General features: G+C 43.8%; 1 protein-coding gene across 3 annotated transcripts; it reads left to right on the forward strand.

Annotated features, from left to right (window-relative positions):
* Positions 1-1308: 1308 nt before the first annotated feature.
* ENTPD8 (ectonucleoside triphosphate diphosphohydrolase 8) lies at positions 1309-23406 on the forward strand. Of its 3 annotated transcripts, XM_072633111.1 has the most exons (11): positions 1338-1438; positions 6832-6912; positions 14700-14838; positions 14995-15112; positions 16834-16984; positions 17973-18132; positions 18243-18473; positions 18741-19004; positions 19985-20095; positions 21261-21395; positions 21971-23406. In XM_072633111.1, exons 3-11 carry the CDS (start codon positions 14713-14715, stop codon positions 22160-22162), a joined length of 1488 nt encoding a protein of 495 aa, XP_072489212.1. In that variant the 5' UTR covers positions 1338-1438; positions 6832-6912; positions 14700-14712; the 3' UTR covers positions 22163-23406. The 3 variants fall into 3 exon arrangements, with proteins under 3 accessions (XP_072489211.1, XP_072489212.1, XP_072489213.1); XM_072633110.1 differs by lacking the exon at positions 6832-6912 and having other exon boundaries at positions 1309-1438; XM_072633112.1 differs by lacking the exons at positions 1338-1438; positions 6832-6912 and adding an exon at positions 14488-14509.
* Positions 23407-24479: the final 1073 nt, after the last annotated feature.

Here is a 24479-nt window from a genome sequence, read left to right on the forward strand (position 1 = left end):
CAGCCTCTGTGTAAAAGTACAGGTGCTCTGGTGGGAGAATGAGAGCTCCTGTACAGGTGAGTCTCTGAGCATAGGCACACACACACACGCACAGAAAAGGGATCTTCATTTCTTTTGATTGTCTTCACAATCACAGAGAAAACAGCCCTAAAATTTCTTCTCTGGGATCTCAATTCCTCTGCTTGCTTCCAGTCCCTGGAGCCCCGGTTTCTGGGGAGATAAGGGTCTGGTGGTGGTAGAGATGGGAGTGTGATTGCTCAGCTTTCTTTAGCCCCCACCTGGTGTCTGGGATGGGTCCCAGGGACCATGATGGGGTCTCTTGGTTGGAGAAGGGGCTTGAGAAATGGAGAAGTATCTTCCCTGGACCTGAAGCAAGGCCCCCAGATTCCAACTGATCCTTTTACCCCTGCTGTGACCACATTGTGGACAAGAGAATGAATACTTTTGCTAAATTCTCAGGCTCCAGAGGAGGAGAGAGGGATGGGGAGTCCCAGGCTGTGGTAGAGAGGAGATTGCAAAGAAACAGCAAACAGAATTATCAGCACTGTCCAGCACCTCCTGGGGTCACTGGCCTCTGGGGAGTCGACACTATCCCTGAGTTTCAAGTCCATTCTCACCTAAGGGAGAGAGAGGGGGAGGGGGAAGGGAAGGGAATTGGAGCATGGGGTGGGCACAGGGATTTTTAGCCCACTTCCTTTAGCACAGGGATTTGTATTAGTTTCTCAGATTAGCCAGTGGGGACTGATATGGCCTGGAGGGAAAGGAGGGGTGGAAGGAGGTAGAAAAGCTGGGGAATTCATAAAAATCAAAGTTGAATCTAGTTCAATCCCTCATTTTATAGATGAAAAAATTTAAGGCCTAGAGAGATTAAATGACTTGTTCCAAAGTAACAGAATAGCATAGCCAGAATTTGAACCCAGGCCCTCCAGTTCAAATCTATCTCTGTTTCCAGTATGGCCCACTGCCTAGGCGGCTGATTAGGAGCAGTTCCTGAATGATTAATCCCACCCTACCTGCCCTTCCAGGGTGCATCCTCACCCTCCCCTAGGTTGCAGTTTCTCCAGGGATAAGCTTCTCCCCACAACTCTCACCTCCATATCCTGGCACGCCTGGGGTTAATACTGGGCCTCACCTGGGAACAAGAGGAAATCCTGACTGAGCAAATAGCCTAGTGAAGGGTGAGTCCCGGTCACTAGCCTTCCGGAGAGCTGGGCTTCTACTTTGGCCTCACCTCTGCCACCAGAAAGGTGATTGGCCCCCGGAAGGTGGAGGGGAGGGGAGGAAACTGGAGGAGGCTGATGACTGCAATCAGAATGAGCTGCGTAGCTGATAAAGGAGTCATACCATCCCAGGTCTTGTCCCAGACCCAGTGGCCTGCCTGGCAAACATGTTCTCCTCCAAGCTCCTGTGAAAGCCTTTCCCACACAACCTAGTCCAGGTAAGTAGGGGTAGGAGGGGGGTTTGGGGTGGACATGAAGGCAAAAGGGAGGGCAGGTGCCAGGCAGGGCAGAATGGCATTGTTTTGACTCCAGAGGGCACAGAATCCCTGCATAGATTTGGGGTAGGGGGCAGAGGGTAAAGCCCAAACTGGGCTCAGGGTTATTTCCTGACATTTCTAGACAATATCTTTCCTGGTTGTCTCAAGGAAGATCTTTCACCTTAGATCCCCATCCCTTGTTGCTAGCTCAGAGATATAGCAACTGGGTAGGGCCTGGGGACGCTGGTTTGGCTCTAGTAACCACTGAACCCACCTTGCACTGGTAAGGATGGACAGATGGAAAGACAGACAGATACCTTGACCTGAGCTGGGAAGCACAGGCAGCTTTCCCAGTAGCTGCAGTTTGTTAAATAGGGATTCTACCTTTCCCCTTGCTCTCCCCATCCCCAACTCAGAACTTTTCAAACCCTCTCTTCTTCCTATTTCTCTCAGATAAGCAAGAGTATACTAGGGGTACCTAGTTCTCAAAGCAGGAGTCCCTGCACAGCCAGCTGCTGATAACACCTTCCAGGGGCCAGCGGCTGGCTGCCTAGAGGAGGTTCTTTGTAAGTCATGCCTTCTGTAAGGTGGGAGGTGGGGGGCAAATGAAATCAGTAGATGCTACTTGACAGAACCAGTATAGGTCTGAGACAGGCAGAAGATCAGGATGACTGAAGGAAAAGACATGCCCCACTCCATCTCTCCAGGGGAAGTAAGGAAAGACAGAGATAAAGTCAGTATCAGCAGTCCTGGTATGTTCTAGGGTGGCCAAGGGAAAGGCAGAGGGGAACCAGATGGAAAAGTCCATCTGCTCAGCCCTAAGAGAGACTGAGAAACTAATCTTTAAGTTGGTGGCTCTTCCACATTCGTTCACTACCATGAGTCCCATCCTGAGTCCACAGAACTCTGGTGTAGCTTTCTCAGAACGGCCAGAATTTCATAGACCCACAACTTTTATCCCTCCCCCTCCCCCACATTGGCAGCCTTGACTGGGGTGGGGGTGGAGAGGTCAGTAAACGAGGTTCATCCAAGAAGATCAGAGATATCAAAGGTGCATTCCTGGATTCCTGAACTCATTGGGACCTAGAGGGGACAGTTAAAGGTATCCAGTCATTGCAAGGGCTTTGCTCTTTTGGGGACTGAGGACAGTCATGGAAGAAGATGGTGTTTGGGTTGCTACAACTGAAGAATCAGGTTGATTAGAGATAAGAAGTTTCTAACTTCAGTCTCTTGCACCCCCAAATCCTTAATATTGCAGTATTCCCACCCAAACCATTATGTCCAGGAATCATGGAGCATAGTGTATAGACTGCTGAAAAGTCAAGTCAAAAGACCCTAGTTCAAATCCCACATTTGATGATACTAGCCAGGTTGCTTTTTGGCGGTCTCAGTTTCCTCATCTGTAAAATGGGGATAATAATTCTTATCTGCTTTACAACTGAGATAATGTAAGTAAAACACTTTTCAAACTTTAAAATGCTATATACATGTCAGCTAATGTTATTGCTCTGGTCATTCCCTGTGCCCCACCCCCCAAGTCTTTAACAGATCCCTGTGAACCCTCATACGACAATGAAATAATTAGCATTTATATAGTGTCTTCATGTTTGCAAATATTAACCTCATTTAATACAATTCTGGGAGGTAAGTGCTATTTTCATCCCCATTTTACAGATGAGAAAACTGAGGCAGGCAAAGGTTAAGTGAGTTGCTTCTGGTCACAGGACTAATAAGTGACTGAGTCCAGATTTGGACTCAGGTTGACGTGACTCCAGGTGCAATGTTCTGTCCACTGTGCCGGCTAGATATCCTTTAGTTTGACTCCAGTATCTTACAATCCTATTAAGTAAAGTTTCATTTGTTTTGCTTGATATTCAATCTGGCACCAACCTATTTTTCAAGTCTTATCTCATATGATTTCCCTTCACAGACTTCATGTTTTAGCCAATCTAGAGTGCTCACTCTCCCTCAAATGCACCCTGTACCCTTCTACCTTGGGGCCTTTGTTCCTTACTCTCTCTGCCTCCCCTTTCCATCTTCCCCTACGGAGCACCTGCCTATCCTTCATAGACTACCTCCTTCATGAAAGATCACATGTGGGATCCCACTGAGCGTAGTGAAAAATGACTTCATCCTCCTCAGACCTCACATAGTACTTTGTACTTCTCTTATGTACAATGATCATGTATGATTTTGAACTGTGGTTGTGCATGTGTCAAATCCCTGCCCCAGGAAGGTGAGGTCTGTGAAGACAAGAAAGGCTGTCAATATCTAGGCTTTGACTCTCCCCCAGCTCTAAACATTATGCCTTGGATACAGTGGATGTTTGATACGCTTTGCTGGATTGAACTGAACTTCATTATACAATTTAGATCAGATTATTTGTTTAGAAACTACATCAAGATTGCTTTTATTTAAGATACACTAATGTTTGGAGGCATCATCATGTCTCTTGGGGAAAGTGTTTCTCATACTATAACTCAGAAAATATATTCTAATAATTAAGACATCTGGATGGTGCATTGGATAGAATGCTGGACCTGGAGTCAAGAAGACTCCTCTTCATGAGTTCAAATTCAGTTTTGGACACTTAGTTGGGTAAGTCATGTAACCCTGTTTGCCTCAGTTTCCTTATTTGTAAAATGAACTGGAGAAGGAAAGTGCAAACTACTCCAGTATCTCTGCTAGATAGGGTCACAAAGAGGTGGACAGGATTGAGAAATAACCACAACCATTATAACAATCATAATAATTTACATCACTTTAAAATTTGCAGATCCATTTTCCCCCAACAGTTGTATGAAATAGGGCTGGTTCACTTAACTACTTTAGAAAAATTGCATTAAACAGGTTTATGCCAATGGAACCTAGGCTGCGTAGACTAGAGGCTCCATCCTGTAAAGGGATCTTCATAGATTATTCAAAAAAAAATTTGTAGAGAAGTACTTGTCTTGATGGGCCTGGGCATTTAGAGAATCTGTAGAGATTCTTATTTAACTTAAGGCCATCCCTTCCTCACTACCCCTCCAAGGCAAGGATTCCATGGATTGATTTTGGTGAGGCCTTCTATAAACCTGGATAGGAATTACATCTTTATTTCAATACAATTGGTTTTCCTTGTCATCCTACATATTTCATGTTAAACATACTAAAACATGACTGTGAGAAGCGGTCCACAAGCTTCATCAGACTGCCAGAGGGGTCCCCAACACACAAAAAAAAATATTAGGAAACTCTTATCTGAAGGATTCCCTGCAAGCAGCTCTCCAACTTGATTTCCATCTCTACAGAGACATAACTTGATCATGGCAGCATTGGAAGTTACAGTAACTTTACTTGGTAAAAAAGATTGCCCTCATTTGAAGGATTGGGAGGATTAGGTGAGTTTAGACATCTCTCTCCAAACTAGAAATGGCTTAGATACAGCTTAATGTAAATGAAGTAAAACTTTCTGGCAGACTAATACCTATGCCCAGAGTATCACTTAAGTTTGGATGCTTTATTTTTCCAACATACCTTATTAAATAAACACTTTCAATGGTGGTTGTTTGGGGGTAACAGTGGGGGTTGTCTGGACCCAAGGTAGTCAGACCATCTACAAATCTCCATGTTGACTTAAGGGGTACATCATCTGTCAACGATTTATTTTTTAAAATTTAATTTAAAAATTTTTTAATAGCCAAAAATTTCTTTTCTCTCTCCTATCTTATTATGCCCCTCCCCTGGAAAAAAAAAGAAATAAATTTGTAATAAATATGTATAGTTAGACAAAACAGATCCCCAAATTGCCAGTCACTTCTTGTTTACTGGTAAGATAAAGAAATTATCAGGTGGATTCTCCAGGCAACTTTTAAAAAGTCAGAGGGCACAATGTGACCCTTGTCAACACCAGCCTGCCTATTCAGGTGATAAATAATGAGAAAGACTCTTGGTAGAAAATGATGGTGAAATTAGTCTTCCTGATGAACGGAGCTCTAGGCCAGGAAGGGACTCAGCTGCCATCTAGTCATTTTCACAACATATCTTCCCTCAAAAACCAGCTAGCACATAGAGAGCCTGACCTGGAGTCTGGAAGCCTCTGCTTGCTTCAGTTTCCCCATTTGTAAATTGGGGATAATAATAGCACCCACTTCCCAAAGTTGTTGTGAGGATTCAATGAGATCATGAGATAATAAAATGAGATAATAATTGCAAAATGCTTACACAGTGTGTGACACATGTTGTTCAGATAACCCCATGGGGTCCATGACCCCATGGACTATAGCATGACAATATTGTCCATGGGGTTTTCTTGGCAACTGAACTAGAGCCGCTTGCCATTTTCTTTTTTTTTTTCTTCTTGGGCAGGGGGTGGGGTGGGGTGTGGCCTGAGGTTGCAATCTGTGTGCTCACAGTCACATAGCTACTAAGTATCTGAGGCTGGAGCTGAGCTCAGGTCTTCCTGACTCCAGTGCTGGTGGTTTCTCCACTCTCCTACCATTTCCTTCTCCAGTGGATTAAGGCAAACAGGTTAAGTGACTTGCCCAGGGTCACACAGCTAGTTCATGTCTGAGGCCAGATTTGAACTCAGGTCTTCCTGCCTCCAGGCACTGAACTCTTTCCATCTAGCAGCCCTTCCCACAGGGAGTACTGTATAAAGGCTAACTATTAGTATTATTACATGATGATGCACATTCTTCTGCATAGGAAGCCTGGAGTGCAAGAGCCATCCTGGATACTTCTCTCTTCCCTGAACCCCAAACCCCATACCAGAGTTATTTTAGATACCATAAGAGGTAGTGTGGCATAGTGGATAGAGGTCAGACCCAGAGACAGGGAGAACTGGGTTAAGTACTGTCTTTGACTCATAGTAGCTCTGTAGCAGTGGGCAGGTACCTCTCAGTAGTCTAGGTCATTCTCCAAGCCTACAATGTACCCAGCATCTGTCTCTGCTTTGATTCAAGGAATTTCTACTTTTGTAGATCCTTGGACTGATGATACCACAGACTGAGACTCCAGTATTATAACAGGTTCACCCCTGGCCCCTTAGTGGCAGTAGGGTTTATTACTCTGAGTTAGGAATAAATACCTGAATTCAAATTTCACCTCTGACATTCATCTGATCTTGGGCAAGTTATTTAACTTTCCAAAGGTTCAGGCCACTCATATATCTATATTGGATGGGAGAGTTCCTCTTTGGGAGGACCAGTAAAATTACTAGTCTTAACCAAATAAATCAGCCACCACCCAAACCCAAGGCCGTTCCTGATTCCAATATTATTTAGAACAAGGTTGACAGAATCATAGACTTATATCTGGAAATCATTGTAAAGGTTATCTAGTTCAAACACTCTTTTCTCATCTTTATTTTACAGATAAGGAAACTAAGATACCTAGAAATGAAGTGACTTGCCCAAGGTCATACCATCAATAAGTGGTGGAACCAAGATTTAAATGTAGGTCTTCTGACTCTAGTTCCCATACCCTGTCTACTGTACTTTTCTGCTTCTCCAAACACATTTTTTTTTTTTTGAGGCAGCTGGGGTTAAGTGACTTGTCCAGGATCACACAACTATTAAGTATGAGGCCAGATTTGAACTCGGGTCCTCCCCACTGCAGGGCTGGTGCTCCATCTGCTGTACCACTTAGCTGCTCCCTAACAACCTTTTAAAAACAGAGTTATTTTCAACCTCAGGATTTTAGTAGTTGTTCCTGACCCCAGATTTCAGTATTATAAGGAACACAGAAATTAGGGAACTCCTTCACTGATTGAAGTCAGTATCTTCTCTGCAATTTATAGTCTCAGAGAGTTGCCTAGAATATCGAGGTAAAATAACTCACCAGTCAGTATGTTTCAGGGACAAGACTTGACCCCAAGTCTTCCTGGCTTGGAGAACAGCTCTCTATGCATTATTCCATGTGGCCTTTCACCAATGTTCTATCTTTGACTCCTGGACACCAATATTATAACAGAATTATTGCAGAATCTTAATAGGCTGTTTTCTTATTTCACTGCCTAGTGTTCAAGTGAAGATATACATGAGGAAAAAAGGTCTGTGTCTCCTGGATCCGCAGCTGGGCCTGGAGTACTGTATCCTAGGTTCCTGACTCAAGGCTCAATTATACCCTCTGGAATAGGAATGTTTTAATAAGAGCCATGGAAAGAAATATTGTCCCCAGAAGTACCCAACCAGAGGGTGAAATAGGAGGGTGAAATAGGAGCTGAATCTAAAGACTTCCCCAGAGTCTCTGACTGGCCAGTTAGGCTTCCTGTGAACTCAAGGTTGGCTGGTCTCAGTCATAGCTCTTAGCAGCTCCCCAGTCAGCCAGTCAGTTAGTCAATACGTATTTATGAAGCAAGGGGAGCTAGGTGGTGCAGTGGATAGAGTACCAGAACAGGAGTCAGGAGGACCTAAGATCAAAACTCACCTTAGACACTTGACACTTACTAGCTGTGTGACCTTGGGCAAGTCACTTAACCCCAATTGCCACATCCTGGGTCATCTCCAGTCATCCTGATGAATATCTGGTCACTGGATTCAGATGGCTCTGGAGAAGAAGTGAGGTTGGTGACCTGTAGAGCCTGTCTCCCTCACTCACAACAAAGTCAAGTGGAAGTCATGTCATTATTTCTCTGATGGCATGGTGAAAGGGCAAGAAGAATGAGGATTGAGAAAAGACCACTAGATTTGGCAATTAAAAAAAATCATTAGTAACTTTGCAGACAGCAGGAGTTAAGGAGAGAATGAGAAGAGAGGAAGTGAAGTCACCATTTTGTAGACAGCCTTCTCAAGGAGTTGAGCCATAATGGGCAGGAAGGATCTAGGATGAGAGTGGGGATGGAAAGACCAAATGAGGGTTTTTTGAGGATGAAGAAGACATGAGCATGTTTGTAAACTGTAGCGAAGAAGTCATCAGATAGGGAGAGGTTGAAGGTGAGTAACAGAGTGGGGATGACAGAGGAAGCAATCTGTTGGAAGAGACAAGATGGAATGGGATCATTTGTGCAGGTACAGTGATTTGCCTTGACAAAATGTAGAGGCACCTCTTTATATGAGACAGGGGTAAAGGAAGAGATAGTGGCGGAAGGCATAAAAGTGATATTAGATAACGAGGAAGGAAGAAAAGAGAACTCTCCATGAACAGCCTCAATCTTTTCAGTAAAATATGAGGCAGGGTTCCCAACTGAGAGGGTTTGGGTCAAGGAGTCATAGGAGGTTTGAAGAGGAATGAAAAGATGTAGAAGAGTTGCTGTTGAGAGTGGGGTGGTGAGTTGATAAAGGAAGTGTGGATGGATTGTCTAGCATCAGCCAGGATCCAGCTGAGGATGCATAAAATAAATTTAGAGTAGACCTAGTGAGAACAGTTCCTTTTGTTCAGTAGCACATGTATAGGAGTGAAGGCAGTAAATGTTGAGAGTATTCCAAAGGGTGAGGCATAGCAGAGTACAATTTTTGATATCATAACAGGGTCAGGGATTCAAGAGAAAACAACAGTATTGTTAAACTGGTTTACCAAATGGTCAAAATAGGGAAAGGAGAAGAGAGTGGCTAATGCAAGGGTGATGGCTGGGGAGAGAACCAAAGATGAGGGATTGGAGGTCACAAAGTGGAAAGAGTAGGCTTTAGTAGAAGACAGAGAAGTAGAAAGTTGTAGTGTTGAAGAGAGAGAGGGGAGAGCTGGTTCAAATCTGAATGAATTCACTTAGACCTCTTTACCAAAGGGAACTTTTTTGACGCAAAAGCAGCTGGCTAGCCCTGGAAGAAGCACTAGCAATTTACAGAGGGACAGGAGCTTGTTTTTATAAGGACAGGATAAGGGAGACAAGGGACTTTTATGACCCAGGATGGGGGGAGGGGAGACAAGGAATTCCATGGTCTAGGATAAAGGGAAAATGTTATGGTATTTCAAGATAAGGGGAGACTTTAAAGAACTAGGGAAAGAGCATCTCAATCCTTAGGGTGCCTTTGTATCAAGATACTTTAGGATACCTTCAGGTTAGAAAGTAAACCAGGGACTTCACAAAGTCAATCTTTAATATGATTTTTAACTCTTAGGACACTGTTTGTATCCACATCAGTAGATTGTGATCAGATAAGGGAACTTCACAGATCTTGAACTTGAAGGTGGTTCATATGAGAATAATGGCAACATCACAGGCAAATATGTTGCTGAATTGGAGTGGAGGAGTAAATCAGGGGAAGTGAGTAGGTTGAGGAACTGGGAAGTAAAAGTGTTTGAGGGAGAGTCAATATGTGGGTTGAAGTCCTCTCGTACAGGGGCAGGAGTTGAGTGGGCCAGGTACTGAACTCATTAAGGAAGGAAGGGGATTGTTGCAGAGGTATGTAGACAACACTACCAGGATTTTGATTGGGTAGAATACATGGATTGTAAGGACATCACAGAATGAGAATCTACTGAGTGATGGAGGTAGGAGGTGAATTTAGAAGTGGCAATGGGGAACAAGGACTATAACAACTCTCCCACTTTGACCAGTGAGCTGAGGGGAATGAGATAAATGCAAGTTTCTTGCCTATGTAATAGGCATTCCAGGAGTACAATAAAAGGGGTGAGTGGTGTTTGTTTGGGACTTTGGGGTAGAAGGGTTAAGGGGGAAGGAAATAAGCAATTGGGTGGGGAATGAGATTTAGGGGATGGCCTACGTGGGTTCTGAATCACCAGAATTTGAAGGCTATGACTGAGTTAATCGTTCAGTGAAAGACACCTGTCCTCTCCCCTGAGAAGGCTGGAGAGCAAACACAAGATATGCATGGCCTGAGGTAGAAGGCCTCGGGTACGGTGGAAGGCCCCTGGTTCTTTTCTCCTCTTCCCTCTAAAGACTGGAGACTAAACCAGAGACAGAACAGCAGGAGAAGGAAATAGCCATCTAAACCACCTTTCCAGCCAGCCAGTTGTCAATCAATAAGCTTTTTATTAAGCCCTTACTATGTGCTGGGCTCTGTAGAAAAGCAAAAACAATTCTTGCCCTCCTGGAATGAGAGAAACAAAGTCCAGACAACTCTGTACCTGCAAGATATATGCAGATTAGGTGGCAGATAATAGCCGAAGTGAAAGCGCGGAGGAGGGGGAAGGAGGGATGGAGAAAGGCCTCCTGCAGAAGAAGATAGAATCTGAGCTGATTCTTGAAGGGAGCCAGGGAAGCCAAGAGGCACGAGTAAGAAGGGAAAGCATTCCAGGTATGGAGAGCAGTCATTTGGAAAAGTCATAGGAGTTGGGAGATGATGTGTTGTGTGTGGGAAACATGAAGAAGGCAGGTGTTACCGTGACCTAAAGTATGGAGGGAAGTAAAGCATAAAAGTCCTGGAATGGTAGGAAAGGACTGAGTTATGAAGACTTTTAAATGTCAGATAGGATTATGATCACGGGGGTATGAGGGAGCCACAGGAGTTCATTGAGCAATGACAGCTGAGGAGAGGTTGGATTGGAGTGGGGGGAGATTTGAGGCAGAAGGTTACTGATAATACAATAATTCAGGAGTGAGGGGATGAAAACTTGCACCAAGGTGGTTCTGCCCTGATTTCCCCATCGTTTGGCTGAGGGGAAAGGAACTCCAGAGTCTTAGGTCTCCCTGCCTCTAACTAGGCTGAGAATGGGGAGAGGTTTACAGAAAACCTGGGAGCTTGAAATGCTACAGCCCAAAATGATGCAGAAACGTGGGCTGGAGCTGGTTCTTGCACTTTAGAAATAATATAGGGGATGCCAAGAAGGGAGGAATGGATGAAAATAACAAATGAAAAGAACTGGCAGAAAGACTGCATGGTGTAGTGAACAGACAGCTGGCTAAGAGTCAGGGAGGTCTGGGTTCAAGTCTGGCCTTGGTCACATATTGACTGGGTGACCCTGAGCCACCACTTAGTCTAGCTGTGCCCTAAGCAATTCTCCAAGACAAGTTGCAGAAAGGGTGCCAACTTGCATCAGTAGAGAGATTTCCTTTGTGGGGAGTTCCCGATGCCAATGAAATCACAGATTCCGTTTCCAGCCCTAAAGATGACTATTGAGACAGGAGACTAGAAGGCTGAGGTCATCTGTCCTCAAGTCTATGAAGGGCTGGGAGGAGGACTTTTCACATCCACATTCAAGGAAGACCTGAGCTAGAGAAAACTGGTTTAAACTGATAGTTATCAGAAATTTAATTTACAATCAAAGGACTTTCCAACTCACTAGGGGATCAAACTTGGAAGGCATAATTGAAGAAGACCTTGGGGCCTCTGCTCTTAGAGATCTTTAAGAAGGAAACAAATGATAACGTGCCCCAGGAACTGTATGAAAGTAAAAGAAATAAGCAAAACCACTTTTTGGATCATTAGCTATTTTAAAAAGCAAGGAAATAGAGTTGGAAAATTACTTTCTTCCCCCTTAGAAATGTACAACAACAGTTTCTACAAGCAGGAGAATGAGTAGAGGTTGAATTTCTTAGAAATAAGGAGCCTAAAATTTCATTTCTGATTACAACATAGACAAAAACGATCGACTGCAGCCCTCTATTATATCCAGATACAGGCAGGAGAAGACAGGGAGACACAAAGTCCAAAGCCAGCCTGGCTGGGCCAAGTCTCCTGTACCATAAGGACAGCAGCCCAAGCAAGTCGAGACTTGAGTCTTCCTGCATCCTGAGTTTTTCCTTGAGGTGAAAGTGTAAGTCAAACTCTGGGCTACTTTCCAGAGTGACAATAAAATCCACATTTCTGAGGAATCCAATGTAGACTAGACTCAGTCCAATAATTATAGGCATCGTGGTATCATAGTAGACAAAGGAAGACTTGGGTTTAAGGTCTGCTTCTGACATATTCTAACCATGTGAGCACAAGCAAATTACTTAATCTCTCAGGGCCTCAGATGACTTTCTAAAACTACAAATGACAGAGGAGTTGCTGATCTGCATTGATGGAAGGCGTTTCCATACTGAGAGTTTCACTTACCAATGAAATCATAAGCCTGGACCAAAAATCAAAACCATACAACCATTATACCAGGAAAAGCCATGTACAAATACCAAGTTCAGTGATTCCAGGGAAGCCTGATGAATTTAGATAGAATAAAAATTCTCCTCAAAACTGCATGGTGAGAGAGAAGGAAGTTTTAGAAATGCCTAAGGAACAAGTCATTTAAGAGCCAATTTTGGAGCAGCTAGGTGGTGCAGTGGATAGAGCATGAGTCCAGAAGAACTTCAAATTAGGCCTTAGACTCTTGCTAGCTGGGTGACTCTGGACAAGCCACTGAACCCCAACTGCCTCTTTTAAAAAAAAGGAAATTTTGATTAGAAAGGTAAGAAATTAGAGATGGAACTGAAAAATAATTTCGGTTACAGTTCTTTCATTCTTTCAAAGACTTTCCCCATTTTAATTGCTGAATTTCTCCCTGTCTCCTTTCGTGTCAATATCTCTTACTTCACCCTCTTCTTCCTATCATTCTATATCTTTTGAGTTCTCCCCCCTCTCTTTCAGCTTCTTTTTCTTCACAGCTTTCTGTCTCTGTTTCTCTGCCTCCATCTCACGCTTTCTCATCATGTCTCTGTATCTCCCGGTTTCTCTCTGTCTTAAATTTATCTTGATTCCCCTGTGTTTCTGTTTCTCTCTAAATTCTGTGCTCTCTCTCTCTCTCTCTCTCTCTCTCTTTCTCCCTCTCTCTCTCTCTCTCTCTCTCTCTTTCATTGTGTCCCTGAGTCCCTGTCTCTCTATCTGTTTCTTTATATCTCTTTATGTGTATCTCTCTTTCTTGCACACTACACTACACTACACCACACACACACAAATACACACATACACACACTCCCTACCCCCCATCTATATTTGTTTCTCTTGGGATCCTTCTGTCCCTGTCTCTGTCTCCATCTTACTTTTTCTCAATTTCTTTTTGTGAACTCTTTCTGCCCCTCCAGAGTAATCCTTCTTTCCTACTTCTTCTTGCTTTTAAATCCTTTCATAATAATCCTCCTGTTCTACCTTTCCAGTCTTCTTACATTGTACTCCCCATCATGTATTCAGTGATCTAGTGACACAAGTCTCTGCTGTTCCTCCATCTCTCTGCCCTAGGGTTTTTCCCTGGAAGTTCTCCATTCTTGGAATTTTCTCCCTCCTCATTTTCACCTACTGGCTTCCTTCAGATCTCAGCTAAAGTCCCACCTTCTGCAGGAAGCCTTTACTGATCCCCCTTACCACTTGTGCTTTCCCACTGAGATTACTTTCAGTTTATTCTCTTGGATGTACATAGTTATTTGCATGCTTTCCTTCCCATTATACTGTGAGCTCCTTCAAAGTACAAACTGTCTTTTGTCTTTCATTGTATCCTAGCACTTAGAAAATAGTAGGTAAATGCTTTTTGACTGACTGACTGATCTCAGACTCTGAAGCCAGAGTTCCATCATCACCTCACCCTTTCACAATGCCCTAAGAAGGAAACAGGACAGGGATTATTATTGCCATTTTACAGATTGGGAAACTGAGGTATAGGGAAGCTGAGGGATATGCTCAAGGCTGACAGCAAGGCAACTAGAAAGTGCTTTAGGTTTTGAGTCTCTCTACATTTCTATCAAGGACCTTTCTGTACCTGGATACCTAAGGACAAGAAATCATATAACGTTAAACCTTGGAAAGGACCTTAGAGACCGCCTACTTCAACTCCCCAGTTTTGCAGATGAAGAAAGAGGGAAAGGAGTTTCCCTCACGGGTCACACAGGGTAAATAGCAGAGTCAGAATTTGAACCCATTTCTCTTGACTAAATTCAGCATTCTTTCCCCTATAATACCACATTTCCTCAAACATTGCCCAGGTCTAATTCCTCAGTGAACCAATACTCCATGGATCCAATAACTCTTGGACAACTTGAACTTCACCTCCAGACCATCTTATGATATATACTCAAGGTCTGATGGAGCTACCTGTAGCTGTAGAAATGCAACATCACTCTTGGAGGGTCTATAGTAGCAGAATTGGAATTGTCTAGAAGATGTGAGGATCCTCAATAAAGACAGATGATTCTCTGTTTCAGGCAATAAAGTATTGCGCCTCATCCATACATCTGTCAGCCTGAAGGTAGGAGGATTTCTCTCTCCAGAGTTCCTTATAAATCTGCAAATTCAAGATTTAGTACTAGGACTTGGCTGAGGGAGAAATTCTCTGGGGGAATCCAAGGCTTAGTCCCATTTGGGGAGAGTACATGAATGGCTGAACCCCCCCAAGAGAAGAGGTTTGACTGGGTCCTCAATGCTTTCTGTGCCCTCAGATTCCAGGAGAACATGGGACATACCCAGAGAGATACAGTCTTCATTGTCCTCCTGGCATCCACAATAATATCAGGAGTCATTACCCTCATCCTCTTTCTTGTGGATGGCTCAGACATCTTCGGGCTTCCAGATACCAAGGTAAGTCCTATCCTGCCATATTCTACCCCCCCCCCCACACACACACAGAGTTTCTATCTTCTATCTTTGTGCTGCTATAAGGGGATATCAGTATTTTTAGATCCAGTGAGTTACCTTAACAAAGCACAACTGACCTGTATCTCATGGCTCCACCAGTACGGGATGGTGTTTGATGCTGGATCCTCACACACATCTCTCTACGTCTACAAGTGGCCAGCAGACAAAGAGAATGACACCGGCATTGTGAGCCAGGCTCTGTCCTGCGACGTGACAGGTCAGTTTATGCCTGCACACGTAAACATCAAAATGATGTATGCTGTACCAAAAGTAGTTTATAGTATGACTCTTTGCAGGGATATTTTATGAACCCCCTAGAATCTCAGGAGTGGAAGGATCTAGTCCAAGATATTCACTTCTTCCTTATGAGGGGATCGTTCAAATTCTACTTGAACTCCCTCTCTGATGGAAAACCCCTTGCCTCTCAAGGTAGCTTATTCCATTTTTAGGTTGCCCTACTAGCTTCGAAGTTAAATTGAGCTGAATTTTGAAGGGAGTTTTCTTTCTACCTAAAGATAGAAAAGTCTTTGAAAGAAAGTTTAAATGAACTCTTAAATGATGGATCAATATATTAAGAACCAGTGATTTGTTTGGAGGTAACAACTTCCCTGCATTAATGCAGATCACAAATAACCTGTACCTTGATGGTCTTAGAGGGTTGCTTGAGATTCAAAGATGTGACTTGCCTACGGCCACACAGCTAGACATGTCAGAAGTAGGATTTCAACCCCTGTCTTTCTGACTCCACAAGTCCAGAATTTTATCCACTCATCCAGGCAGATCCATGGAGCATATAACATTCATCCTTGCAAAAAGGACATGGAGGGTGCTTGAGGACATTCCTGAGTTGTGAGGCGATGGAAGGTGACCCATGGAATATTAGCATGGTTGTCCTCAAACTACCTTCAGTGACCTTATCATAGTGGGGATCCTGGATTGGAGAAATCGTTAAACTCAAGGCATGGGGGTAAATCACTCCTTTTTCTTTCTGTATCAAACACACACACAATAAGTATCATTTATATATACTTTAAGGCTTGCAAATGCTATCTCATTTTATTCTTAAAGAACTCTGTGAGGTAAGTGCTGTTGATAACAGCAGGATTCTTGTGAGACTCAAATGAGAAAATAAGTGTGAAGTGTTTAGCACAGTGACTGGCACATAGTAGGTGTTGTATAAATGCTTATTCGCTTTCCTCTTTCACAGATGAAGGAACTGAGGCAGACAGAGGTTAAATGACTCTCCCAGGGTCATATAGCTAGTAAGTATCTGAGGCCACATTTGAACTCAGGTCTTCCTGACTCAGGAACCAACACTCTTATCCACTGTACCACTTTAGCTACCTCTTTCTGCCAAGTAAGTGTGATGTAGTGTGGAAAAAGTTCTGGATTTGACTCCAAATTAGATCTCAGATCTTTACTAGCTGAGTGGTCATAGTCAAGTCGATTAGTTTCTCTTAGACTCAACTGTAAAATGGAGCTAAAAAGACTGTGCTGTGGCACTGTGTGGAAAGTGTTCTGAACATGATATAGATGTGTTATTGTTTCTCCCTTTATCTCTCCCTCTCTCCTTTTATTAGTTTCTCTCTGTATTTCTGTCTTATTTTCTCTCACTGAATGTCCCATTCCTGTCTCTCTCTCTGTCTCTCCTCCCCCATCTCCCTCCTCACTCTCACTGTCTATGTTTGTCTCAGACACTTTCCCTCTATCTCTCTGTATTTCAGTTTCTCTCTTCATACTTTTGCCTTTGTATCACACTCTCCATTTCATACTCTGTTTTGTCCTGTGATCTGTCTCTCCTCTCTAGGGGTATCTTTCCTTCTTACTTCAAGCTCTGAAGTCAACACATGCAGAGGTCCACCATCACCCTTTCAGAAAGCAGGAATAAAAGGTCAAATTCTAGTAAAGGTCCTAATTTCTAGGCTTGTTATTTTTCAGGGTCTGGAATTTCTCAATACGCCAATGACCCAGTGAAGGCTGGGGAGAGCCTGAGGCCTTGTTTGGAGAAGGCGCTGGCCCTGATTCCAGAAGACAAGCATCAGGAGACTCCCACTTTCCTTGGGGCCACAGCAGGGATGAGGCTTCTGAGGTTGATGGGGACCCTGCACGGGTGTAGTGGGGAGCAGGGCGGGAGAATCTACCTACTGGGGACACTTCAGAAGTATGGTTCTCTCAGTTTATGGAAGAGTATTTTATAAGAGTAGGCATAGGGGGCAAAAGTCCCTTTTCTCCTACCCCTCAAATCAGAGCAAAACTGGCTGAACTTGAGATCAGGAACTGGGGATGGGTAGGAATCTCAAGAGAGCCTAGGATGAATGATGAATGGAAGACATTTGCTTCTTGAGGTCTTGGCTTGCCCCGGGTGAGGGTAGCAGGAACCTAGAGGTTCCCTTGCTGCTTCCTGTAGCCTCTATCCCACCTTGTCTTGATTCTGTATTGAATTCCTTCATGGACCCATCTCTGTACCTCCATTTCGCTAGTGTGCCCCTGATAGCTGTGTGGTTTGTGTGAGGGGAAATCTGAAATCACAGCAGTTCACTCATCTCAAATTGAGTATTCAGCAAGTTTAAGCTGATTAGCCTTAGCCTGATATGGTAAAACTACAGAATGGGAAGTCAAGAGACATCTGGATTTGAATCCCAACTCTGACACTGACTAGTTAGTTGTATGATCTTGGGCAAGTCAGTTTTCCACTCTGATCTGTAAAATGGGGATAATAATAGCTGGCATTTGTATTGTGTTTTCAAAGCACTTCACTTATGTTATGTCATTTGATCCTCACCACAACCTTGTGAAAAAGGGGTAATTATTATCTTCAGTTTACAGATGAGAATATGAAGGCTCAGAGAAATTAAGGGATTTGTCCAGGAATATTTAGCTAGTCAGTATCAGAGGTAGGATCCCAACCAGGTCCATCCTTAGTACTTCCTAACCTGACAGGATTGTTGTGAAGAAAACACTTTATAACCCTTAAAGTGCTACAAAAATGGGAATTATTAGATCAAGAGACAAATCTTTCTGTGGAAGAGGTCTGCAGCCATCTTCAGCTTTACTCCCTACCCCCATACTACCTTCAGAGAGAAGAACAGTTCCCAAGCAGATCGGATCTTTGAAGAAATCACCAAGGTCCTGGTTCAGTTTCCTGTCAGTTTCCAGGGAGCCCAAATTCTGACGGGGAGTGATGAAGGCTCCTTTGGCTGGATCACCATTAACTACATCCTGGAGACCCTAGTGAAGGTGCCTTGGGAAGTTGGGAGGGGAGGATTCTAGGGACCCAAAGCCACCACTGCCTGGGGGTCTGAGTGAATGATATACACGGGTCTGAGTGATGGATGTCTGGGGTTCAGTACACCTTCTCAGGGGAGTGGATCCAACCCCCTATGGCTGAGATGGTGGGAGCCCTAGACCTAGGTGGAGCATCAGCACAGATCTCCTTCCTTCCACTTGGCCCTATCGCTGACCCAAGTACCAAGGTCACCTTCCGCCTCTATGGGCATAACTACAGTGTCTACTCACATAGCTACCTTTGCTACGGGCAGAACCAGATGCAGAAACGGCTCCTGGCACACTTGGTGCAGGTGTGTATGGGGATGGGAAATGAAAGGGGTCAGGATGAGAGGATGGAGTGTGGGACACAGGGGCAGTTTCAGAAACTGGTGAAGGGTCAAAATTTCAGGCATCATCAAGCACAGAGGGGAGAAATGTGAAGGGAAGGGGAAACCTCTATTTTCATCTTTAGATGTCAGCTGAGAGCAGAGAGGAGTATCAAAGTTAGATCAAGGTGGGATCTTGGTGATAAGGTGATGAATGATCCAGAATGGGGCTAATGACTGCCTTCTCCCCAGACCAGTCCTTCTGAAGTTGTCCGGAACCCATGCTATCACGGTGGTTATGAGGAAACACTGTCTCTGGCTGACTTGTATAACACGCCTTGTGTCCAAAACTCCCAGCCCTCTCAATCCGTGCAGAGCCTCAAAGTGGAGGGGACAGGAAATCCAGAAGCTTGTTACTCTTATGTCTATAGACTTTTCAACTTCTCTACCTGTCAAGGCCGGGAAGACTGTGCCTTTGATGGTATCTATCAGCCTCAGAAGCATGGCCAGTTCTATGTAAGATTCTACCTGCTTTTCCTTCCCAAAGTTCCCCCCCACCCCCATCTTCTACCCCAGACTTCCTCATGGCACAAGCAAAGGAAAAAAAAAAGAGAGGAAGGGAGATAGAGACAGAGAAAGAGATGAGGACAGAGGAGGAGAGAAGAAGGGGGAAGAAAGGAAGGAAGATGGAAGGAAAAGAAAAGGAAGGAAGAGGAAGAAAGGAAGAAAAAGAAAGAAGGAAGAAAGAAAGACAGGAGGAAAGAGAGAGAAAGAAAAAAAAGGAAGGAAGAAAATAAATTCAGTAGGGAGGGAAAGGGAGTTTCTAGTCTCCATCAGGTTAGAGCCAGGGCCATTCATTCAAAGAATTTGATGGTGTTTGCAAAGGACCTATAAAGGAAGCAAAGAAATGAAATTCAGGAAGAGAGGATTTTCCTTTTCGGAGGTAGCTAGGTTGAACCCTTCTCTTGACCCTACCATTTGGATTCATAAGTACTTTTAGCCCTGCTACTTATCACCTGTGTCACCTTGGTGGGGAGTTGGACTAGCTGACCTCTAAGAATCCTAAATCTATGATCTATGATCCTGTGTTTGAAGAAGTCCTGAATGCAGGGGTGGGGAACATGCCCTAAGTTTATAAAAAGAATAACTCTAGGAAGTGTTTGAATTACAACATTTTGGATTCACAGAAGACTCCATCTATATTTTGGTGCTTTCAGTTTTAACTGTTCTTAACTATTCAACAAGACCTTCATATCCTGGAGGACTGGTTGAAGCAACTTTTCTTAGATGGAAGAAGCAAGGATTATAGGTCAATTATTACTAGGATTGAGGATAATGGAGATATGGAGTTTGTCTGATCCAGTGCCTCACTTTAGGTTCCCAGACCCAGGATTTGAGAATTTCCCCAATCTCTGGCTCAGGCCATCCTGGACCCTGGACACTGTACAGAAAGGATGGAAGAAGCAGAGGGTTCTGAAAAATTTTTTTCCTCCTAGGCATTTTCTGGATTCTATTACACTTTCCACTTCTTGAATCTCACAGAGGGCCAGTCATTGCACACTGTGAATGCGACCATTTGGGAATTCTGCCAAAAGCCCTGGAGACAGGTGAGAATTGCTACTTGCAATCCCTCTGGGCAAATTCACAATTTGTCTTCTAGGACTTGACCTTTTTTTGGGAGCAGAATGCACCCTGAACCATTATCATAGAAAGTTGGAAGAGATTTTAGAAATCTTTTGTGAGTGTTGAAACTTAAAGATTAGTGATTCAACTCAAGGTCATGTAGCTAATTAGTAGTAGGGCAGTAACTAGCATTGAGGTCTCATTTGCTTCCCGGTTCATCTATCTCATATTATGACTTAAATATGTCGGTGCCTTTCTTATATACTTAGCATGTTCTGTTGTGTATTGGAATTAGCAGTATCCCTATCTTCTTTCTCCTACCATACTATAAGGTTGATGAGGGCAGGGACTATGCCTTATTCTTCTGTTCTCCAGAAATTTGACCTAGTGCTTTGAACATAGTAGTGAATACTGTTTGAAGATGTTCAGGCCTTAGATCATATCAAGGACCAGGACTTGAAAGCTAGCATCATAGTGTCATTGACTATCTAAGAGGGTCTACTTGGTCCAGGGATGGGGAACCTGTTGCCTTGAGGCCACATGTGGCCTTCTTGGTCCTCAAGTGCAGCCCTTTGACTGAGTCCAAGTTTTACAAAACAAATCCTTTTATTAAAGGAATTTTGTTCTGTGAAGCCCTAGTCCATTCTACCTTGGCATCAGTTGGCCTGCACAGAACTAATTCAAGCAACCATTCATCTCTCCTTTTCTTCCTTTTGTCCACAACAGGGCTATCCTTTGCTAAATAATCTTTCAGTCTTAACACTATAAACTCTTTATATCTGACCCCAGTCTCTCATCTTTCTATTTTCTTCATCTGTTCCCAGAAACAGTTTAGCTCAACTGATCGAGGCTCTTTCTCCAGAGCCTTGAAGGCCACTAATTTCCCTTTTGATGTTCTTTTCTGCTTGAGTGAATGTGGATGTGATGAGAGAAAAAACCTCCAGGAAGGAGCAGAAGCTCCAAGGTTAAGAAGATTCCCAATAGTCCACCTGTTTTCATATCTCAATAGCAGCTTCAGTTCTTTGGAGCTCTCCTTCCCCATCCATGCTCCTCATACCACATCTAGCCCCTCTGGTTGTGGGTGGTAGTGATAAGATGGAGGCCCTTCAATGTGGTGTTATCTCCTACCCCTAACCATGGGGCCTGCAGGTGGAGGCCAGCTACCCTGAGCAGAAAGAGTGGCTATACAGCTACTGTACTAATGCCATGCACATCCTCATCCTCCTGACCAATGGTTACAAGTTTGATGAGGGAACCTGGAGCAACATCCACTTCAGGGAACAGGTGAGGGCTCCCACCCCTCAGTCCATCCATTCCTTCTTTCTAGGAAAAAGGCTGACTCTACCTACTGTCATTTACTCCCTGCTCCCTTTCCCTTTAGGGAAGTGAGAAAGGGGAAGGAATAAACATTTCTATAGTGTCTGCTTTGTGCCAGGCACTGTGCTGAGCACTTTACAAATATTACTTCATTGGATTCTCATCACAAGTGGGCCATGTGGGGCTGATATTATTTCCATAGGGTTTCCTCTTCAGATGTGTGTAGCCACAAGACAGTGACAGCCCCTGGAGATTGGGTTGCTGTCCATGGGTTTCAATAAAAATGGGCATCATTTACTTTTCATGCCACTGTGTCCATCCATTACCTTCAGGACTTCCATTGGTGTAGGTCCAACTATGGACTTGGGGACAGGTAGCAAACAGTGGCATAGATTACCTAACTTCTAAATAAATTTAGTCTGCTCACCAGTGCCACTGAAGCAGGCTGTGTATAGCCTCAGTTAATCACCTGGACTAATGATATACCTTGTGTGCTTTCTAGAGGACATCTTTGACCCAGCCACTTTCTGTGCCTTTTCCAGGTTGCAGGTACAGACATTGGCTGGACCCTGGGCTACATGCTGAATATGACCAACATGATCCCGGCTGAGGCCCCAGCCCTTCAGCGGACAGAAAGTTATAGTGTCTGGGTTGCTGGTGTCTTCTTTCTTGTTCTGACCATCGTAATGAGTATCGTGTCTGGAGTCATCTACTGTTTTTGGAGCCCTGACTAGGCTTCAGACTTAAATCACTGTGATGAACATCCATGGGGGGGAACAAGATGAACCTGATTCAGAGCTTCTGATAAACTGAAGACTGGTTCATTTAGCTCCTGGGGCAACCCACTCCATCCCAGTCTAGGGACCTCAAAGTCTATGGTAGGGAACTTCTGTCTCTGACAGGCATTTGAGGTTCTTTTGGGGCATCCTATTGCATTATATGTTTTCTGAGGGTATCTCTAGGCCTCATTCATCTCTCTAGAAGAGAGATGGGCTTGGAGAGATGGTATTTGGGTATGAGATGAGGGAAAGAGTGAAAGTCTGGGGCTGAGTTGAAGTGTAGGGTATAGGAGTGTGATTGTTGGGAGGGAAAGGCCTGGGATAAGAGGAGAAATGACCAGGCATAATGAACAAAGACCTTGGAGATTTGGGAGGCCTAAGTCTTAGTGACGCCTCTGCAATCAGCCAATTGTGTGACCAAGGGCAAGTCATTTTCTCTTCTGAAGCCTCAGTCATTCATCTGTAAAATGAGAGAGGTTGGACTCAATGACTGATCATTGAGGTCTCTTCGTGTTCTGTTATTACATGGAAAATGACAGAATGATTGAGGGAGCTCTGATGTTTCAGAAGGGAATTTGGGGACAGCCCAAGGATGACAATGAAGAGTCCCTGGAATATGCACTTGTGCTGTTATCAGAGGTGGGCTCAAGGCACCAAAGAAATGCAGGAGCAACTTCTTCCACATCAGTCACACTCCTGGGAGCAGCCCAAGGCAAAGAGTTCCAGGGCAAGGACTTCTGTCCTTGTTCGTCCCCCCATGCTGATCCGATTGATCTTGGCTTGTAGCACTTGCTCAGCCTCCTTCCCTCTCAGCCTCCTCTCCCCTGTGTCCTCTTGACTCTAGTGGCCATACTACATGATTGTACATTGATCTTTGCATATTATCTTCCCCATTAGACTGTGAGCTCCTTGACAGCAGGGGCTGTATTTTGCTTTTTTTTGTATCCTCAGCACCCAACACAGTGGGTGCTTAATATACGCTTGTTGACTGACTAGGGACCTTGTTGATCCCATAAACCTTCAAACCTGAGCTGCTTCCTTCTGGCCGCTGTTGCAGGAACACAACTCCCACCTATGATCCAAAGCCCAAGCCTCTCAACCTGATGGGTATCCCAGGGATGCTCCCCCCACTTCCTCTGGATGACTCAAAGTTTTGGGAAATGTGCTGTTACTTTTATTAAATTCAACTTGTCCACAGATCGGTTTCCAGATCCCAGAAGTTTCTTTCAGCCTGTGTTGGTAGGCTTTTGTTCTATCACATAACTCTCCAGTAATACCCTAAGGCTGGCTCATATAGTGCCTACTACATGGCAGGCGATGCACTGTTCCATACTCGTAGTTTGCCACCTTTGCAGAGAAAGGAAACACATCTTCTCATCTCTTCCCTGGGTTTAAGCTTGCTCATAATTATACAGTTGTTTCTTTTCTTGCTCTTTCTCCTTACATCGTTGTGGTCGTTGTATATATTATTTTCTTGGTTCTTCTTATATCACTTCACATGTATTCATATAATTCTTCCCATTTTCCCATTTTCTCTTGCTTGTTGTATACCTGCCCTGATGTCTAAGGAAATGTTTACAACAAAGCTTAGGTAAAGCTCATATCTAGAGTCTATCCTAAAAGGGAATAACTGTTTCTTCTAGGAAAGGTATTCAATATAAAAAGCAGATATTAGGTACCAGACAGCTATTTTTACCCACTACAAAAGAAATGCTTAACACACAAAAGATCCATAAGTGGATGTTAACAAGTGCCTAAAACATAAACAACGTAACCCATGATATGTATAATATATATATATATGTATATTATATTATACTTTCCCTAAAGGTAAAGGTACTTTGTGGGACTGCTGAACAAATATTTCACTTTTATTTCAGGCTTACACTGCATAATCTCCAGTCTATCTAGGAAAGGCTCTGGTTTTAGTCCTTTGGCTGCTGAATTCTGGTAGTAGGGACCTTCCCCTCACACAGGGATAGTCATTTCCTGGGCAACCAGCACTAACTCAGTGATTCCTAATCTCTCAAACAAGAAGTAGACCCTAAGGAAGGGAAATGCTCACCTCTTAGGATCTCTGTTTGGCTATCTATGCTCACAGAAAGAAGTTCAGAAGACAAGAGATAGGTAAAACCTTAAGGTTCGGTCTCTGGCTCATGTAAACAATCCTATGTTCTGTCTTGTGCCTCTAACTGCTATGGCTGTTAGGGGCTGGGGGTGGAGAGACAAATTACTTCCCTACTCCCCTCTCTCAAATGCCAGAAGTTCAAGG

This window comes from Notamacropus eugenii, chromosome 1 (genome assembly GCF_028372415.1).
Source record: "Notamacropus eugenii isolate mMacEug1 chromosome 1, mMacEug1.pri_v2, whole genome shotgun sequence".
Taxonomy (NCBI): domain Eukaryota; kingdom Metazoa; phylum Chordata; class Mammalia; order Diprotodontia; family Macropodidae; genus Notamacropus; species Notamacropus eugenii.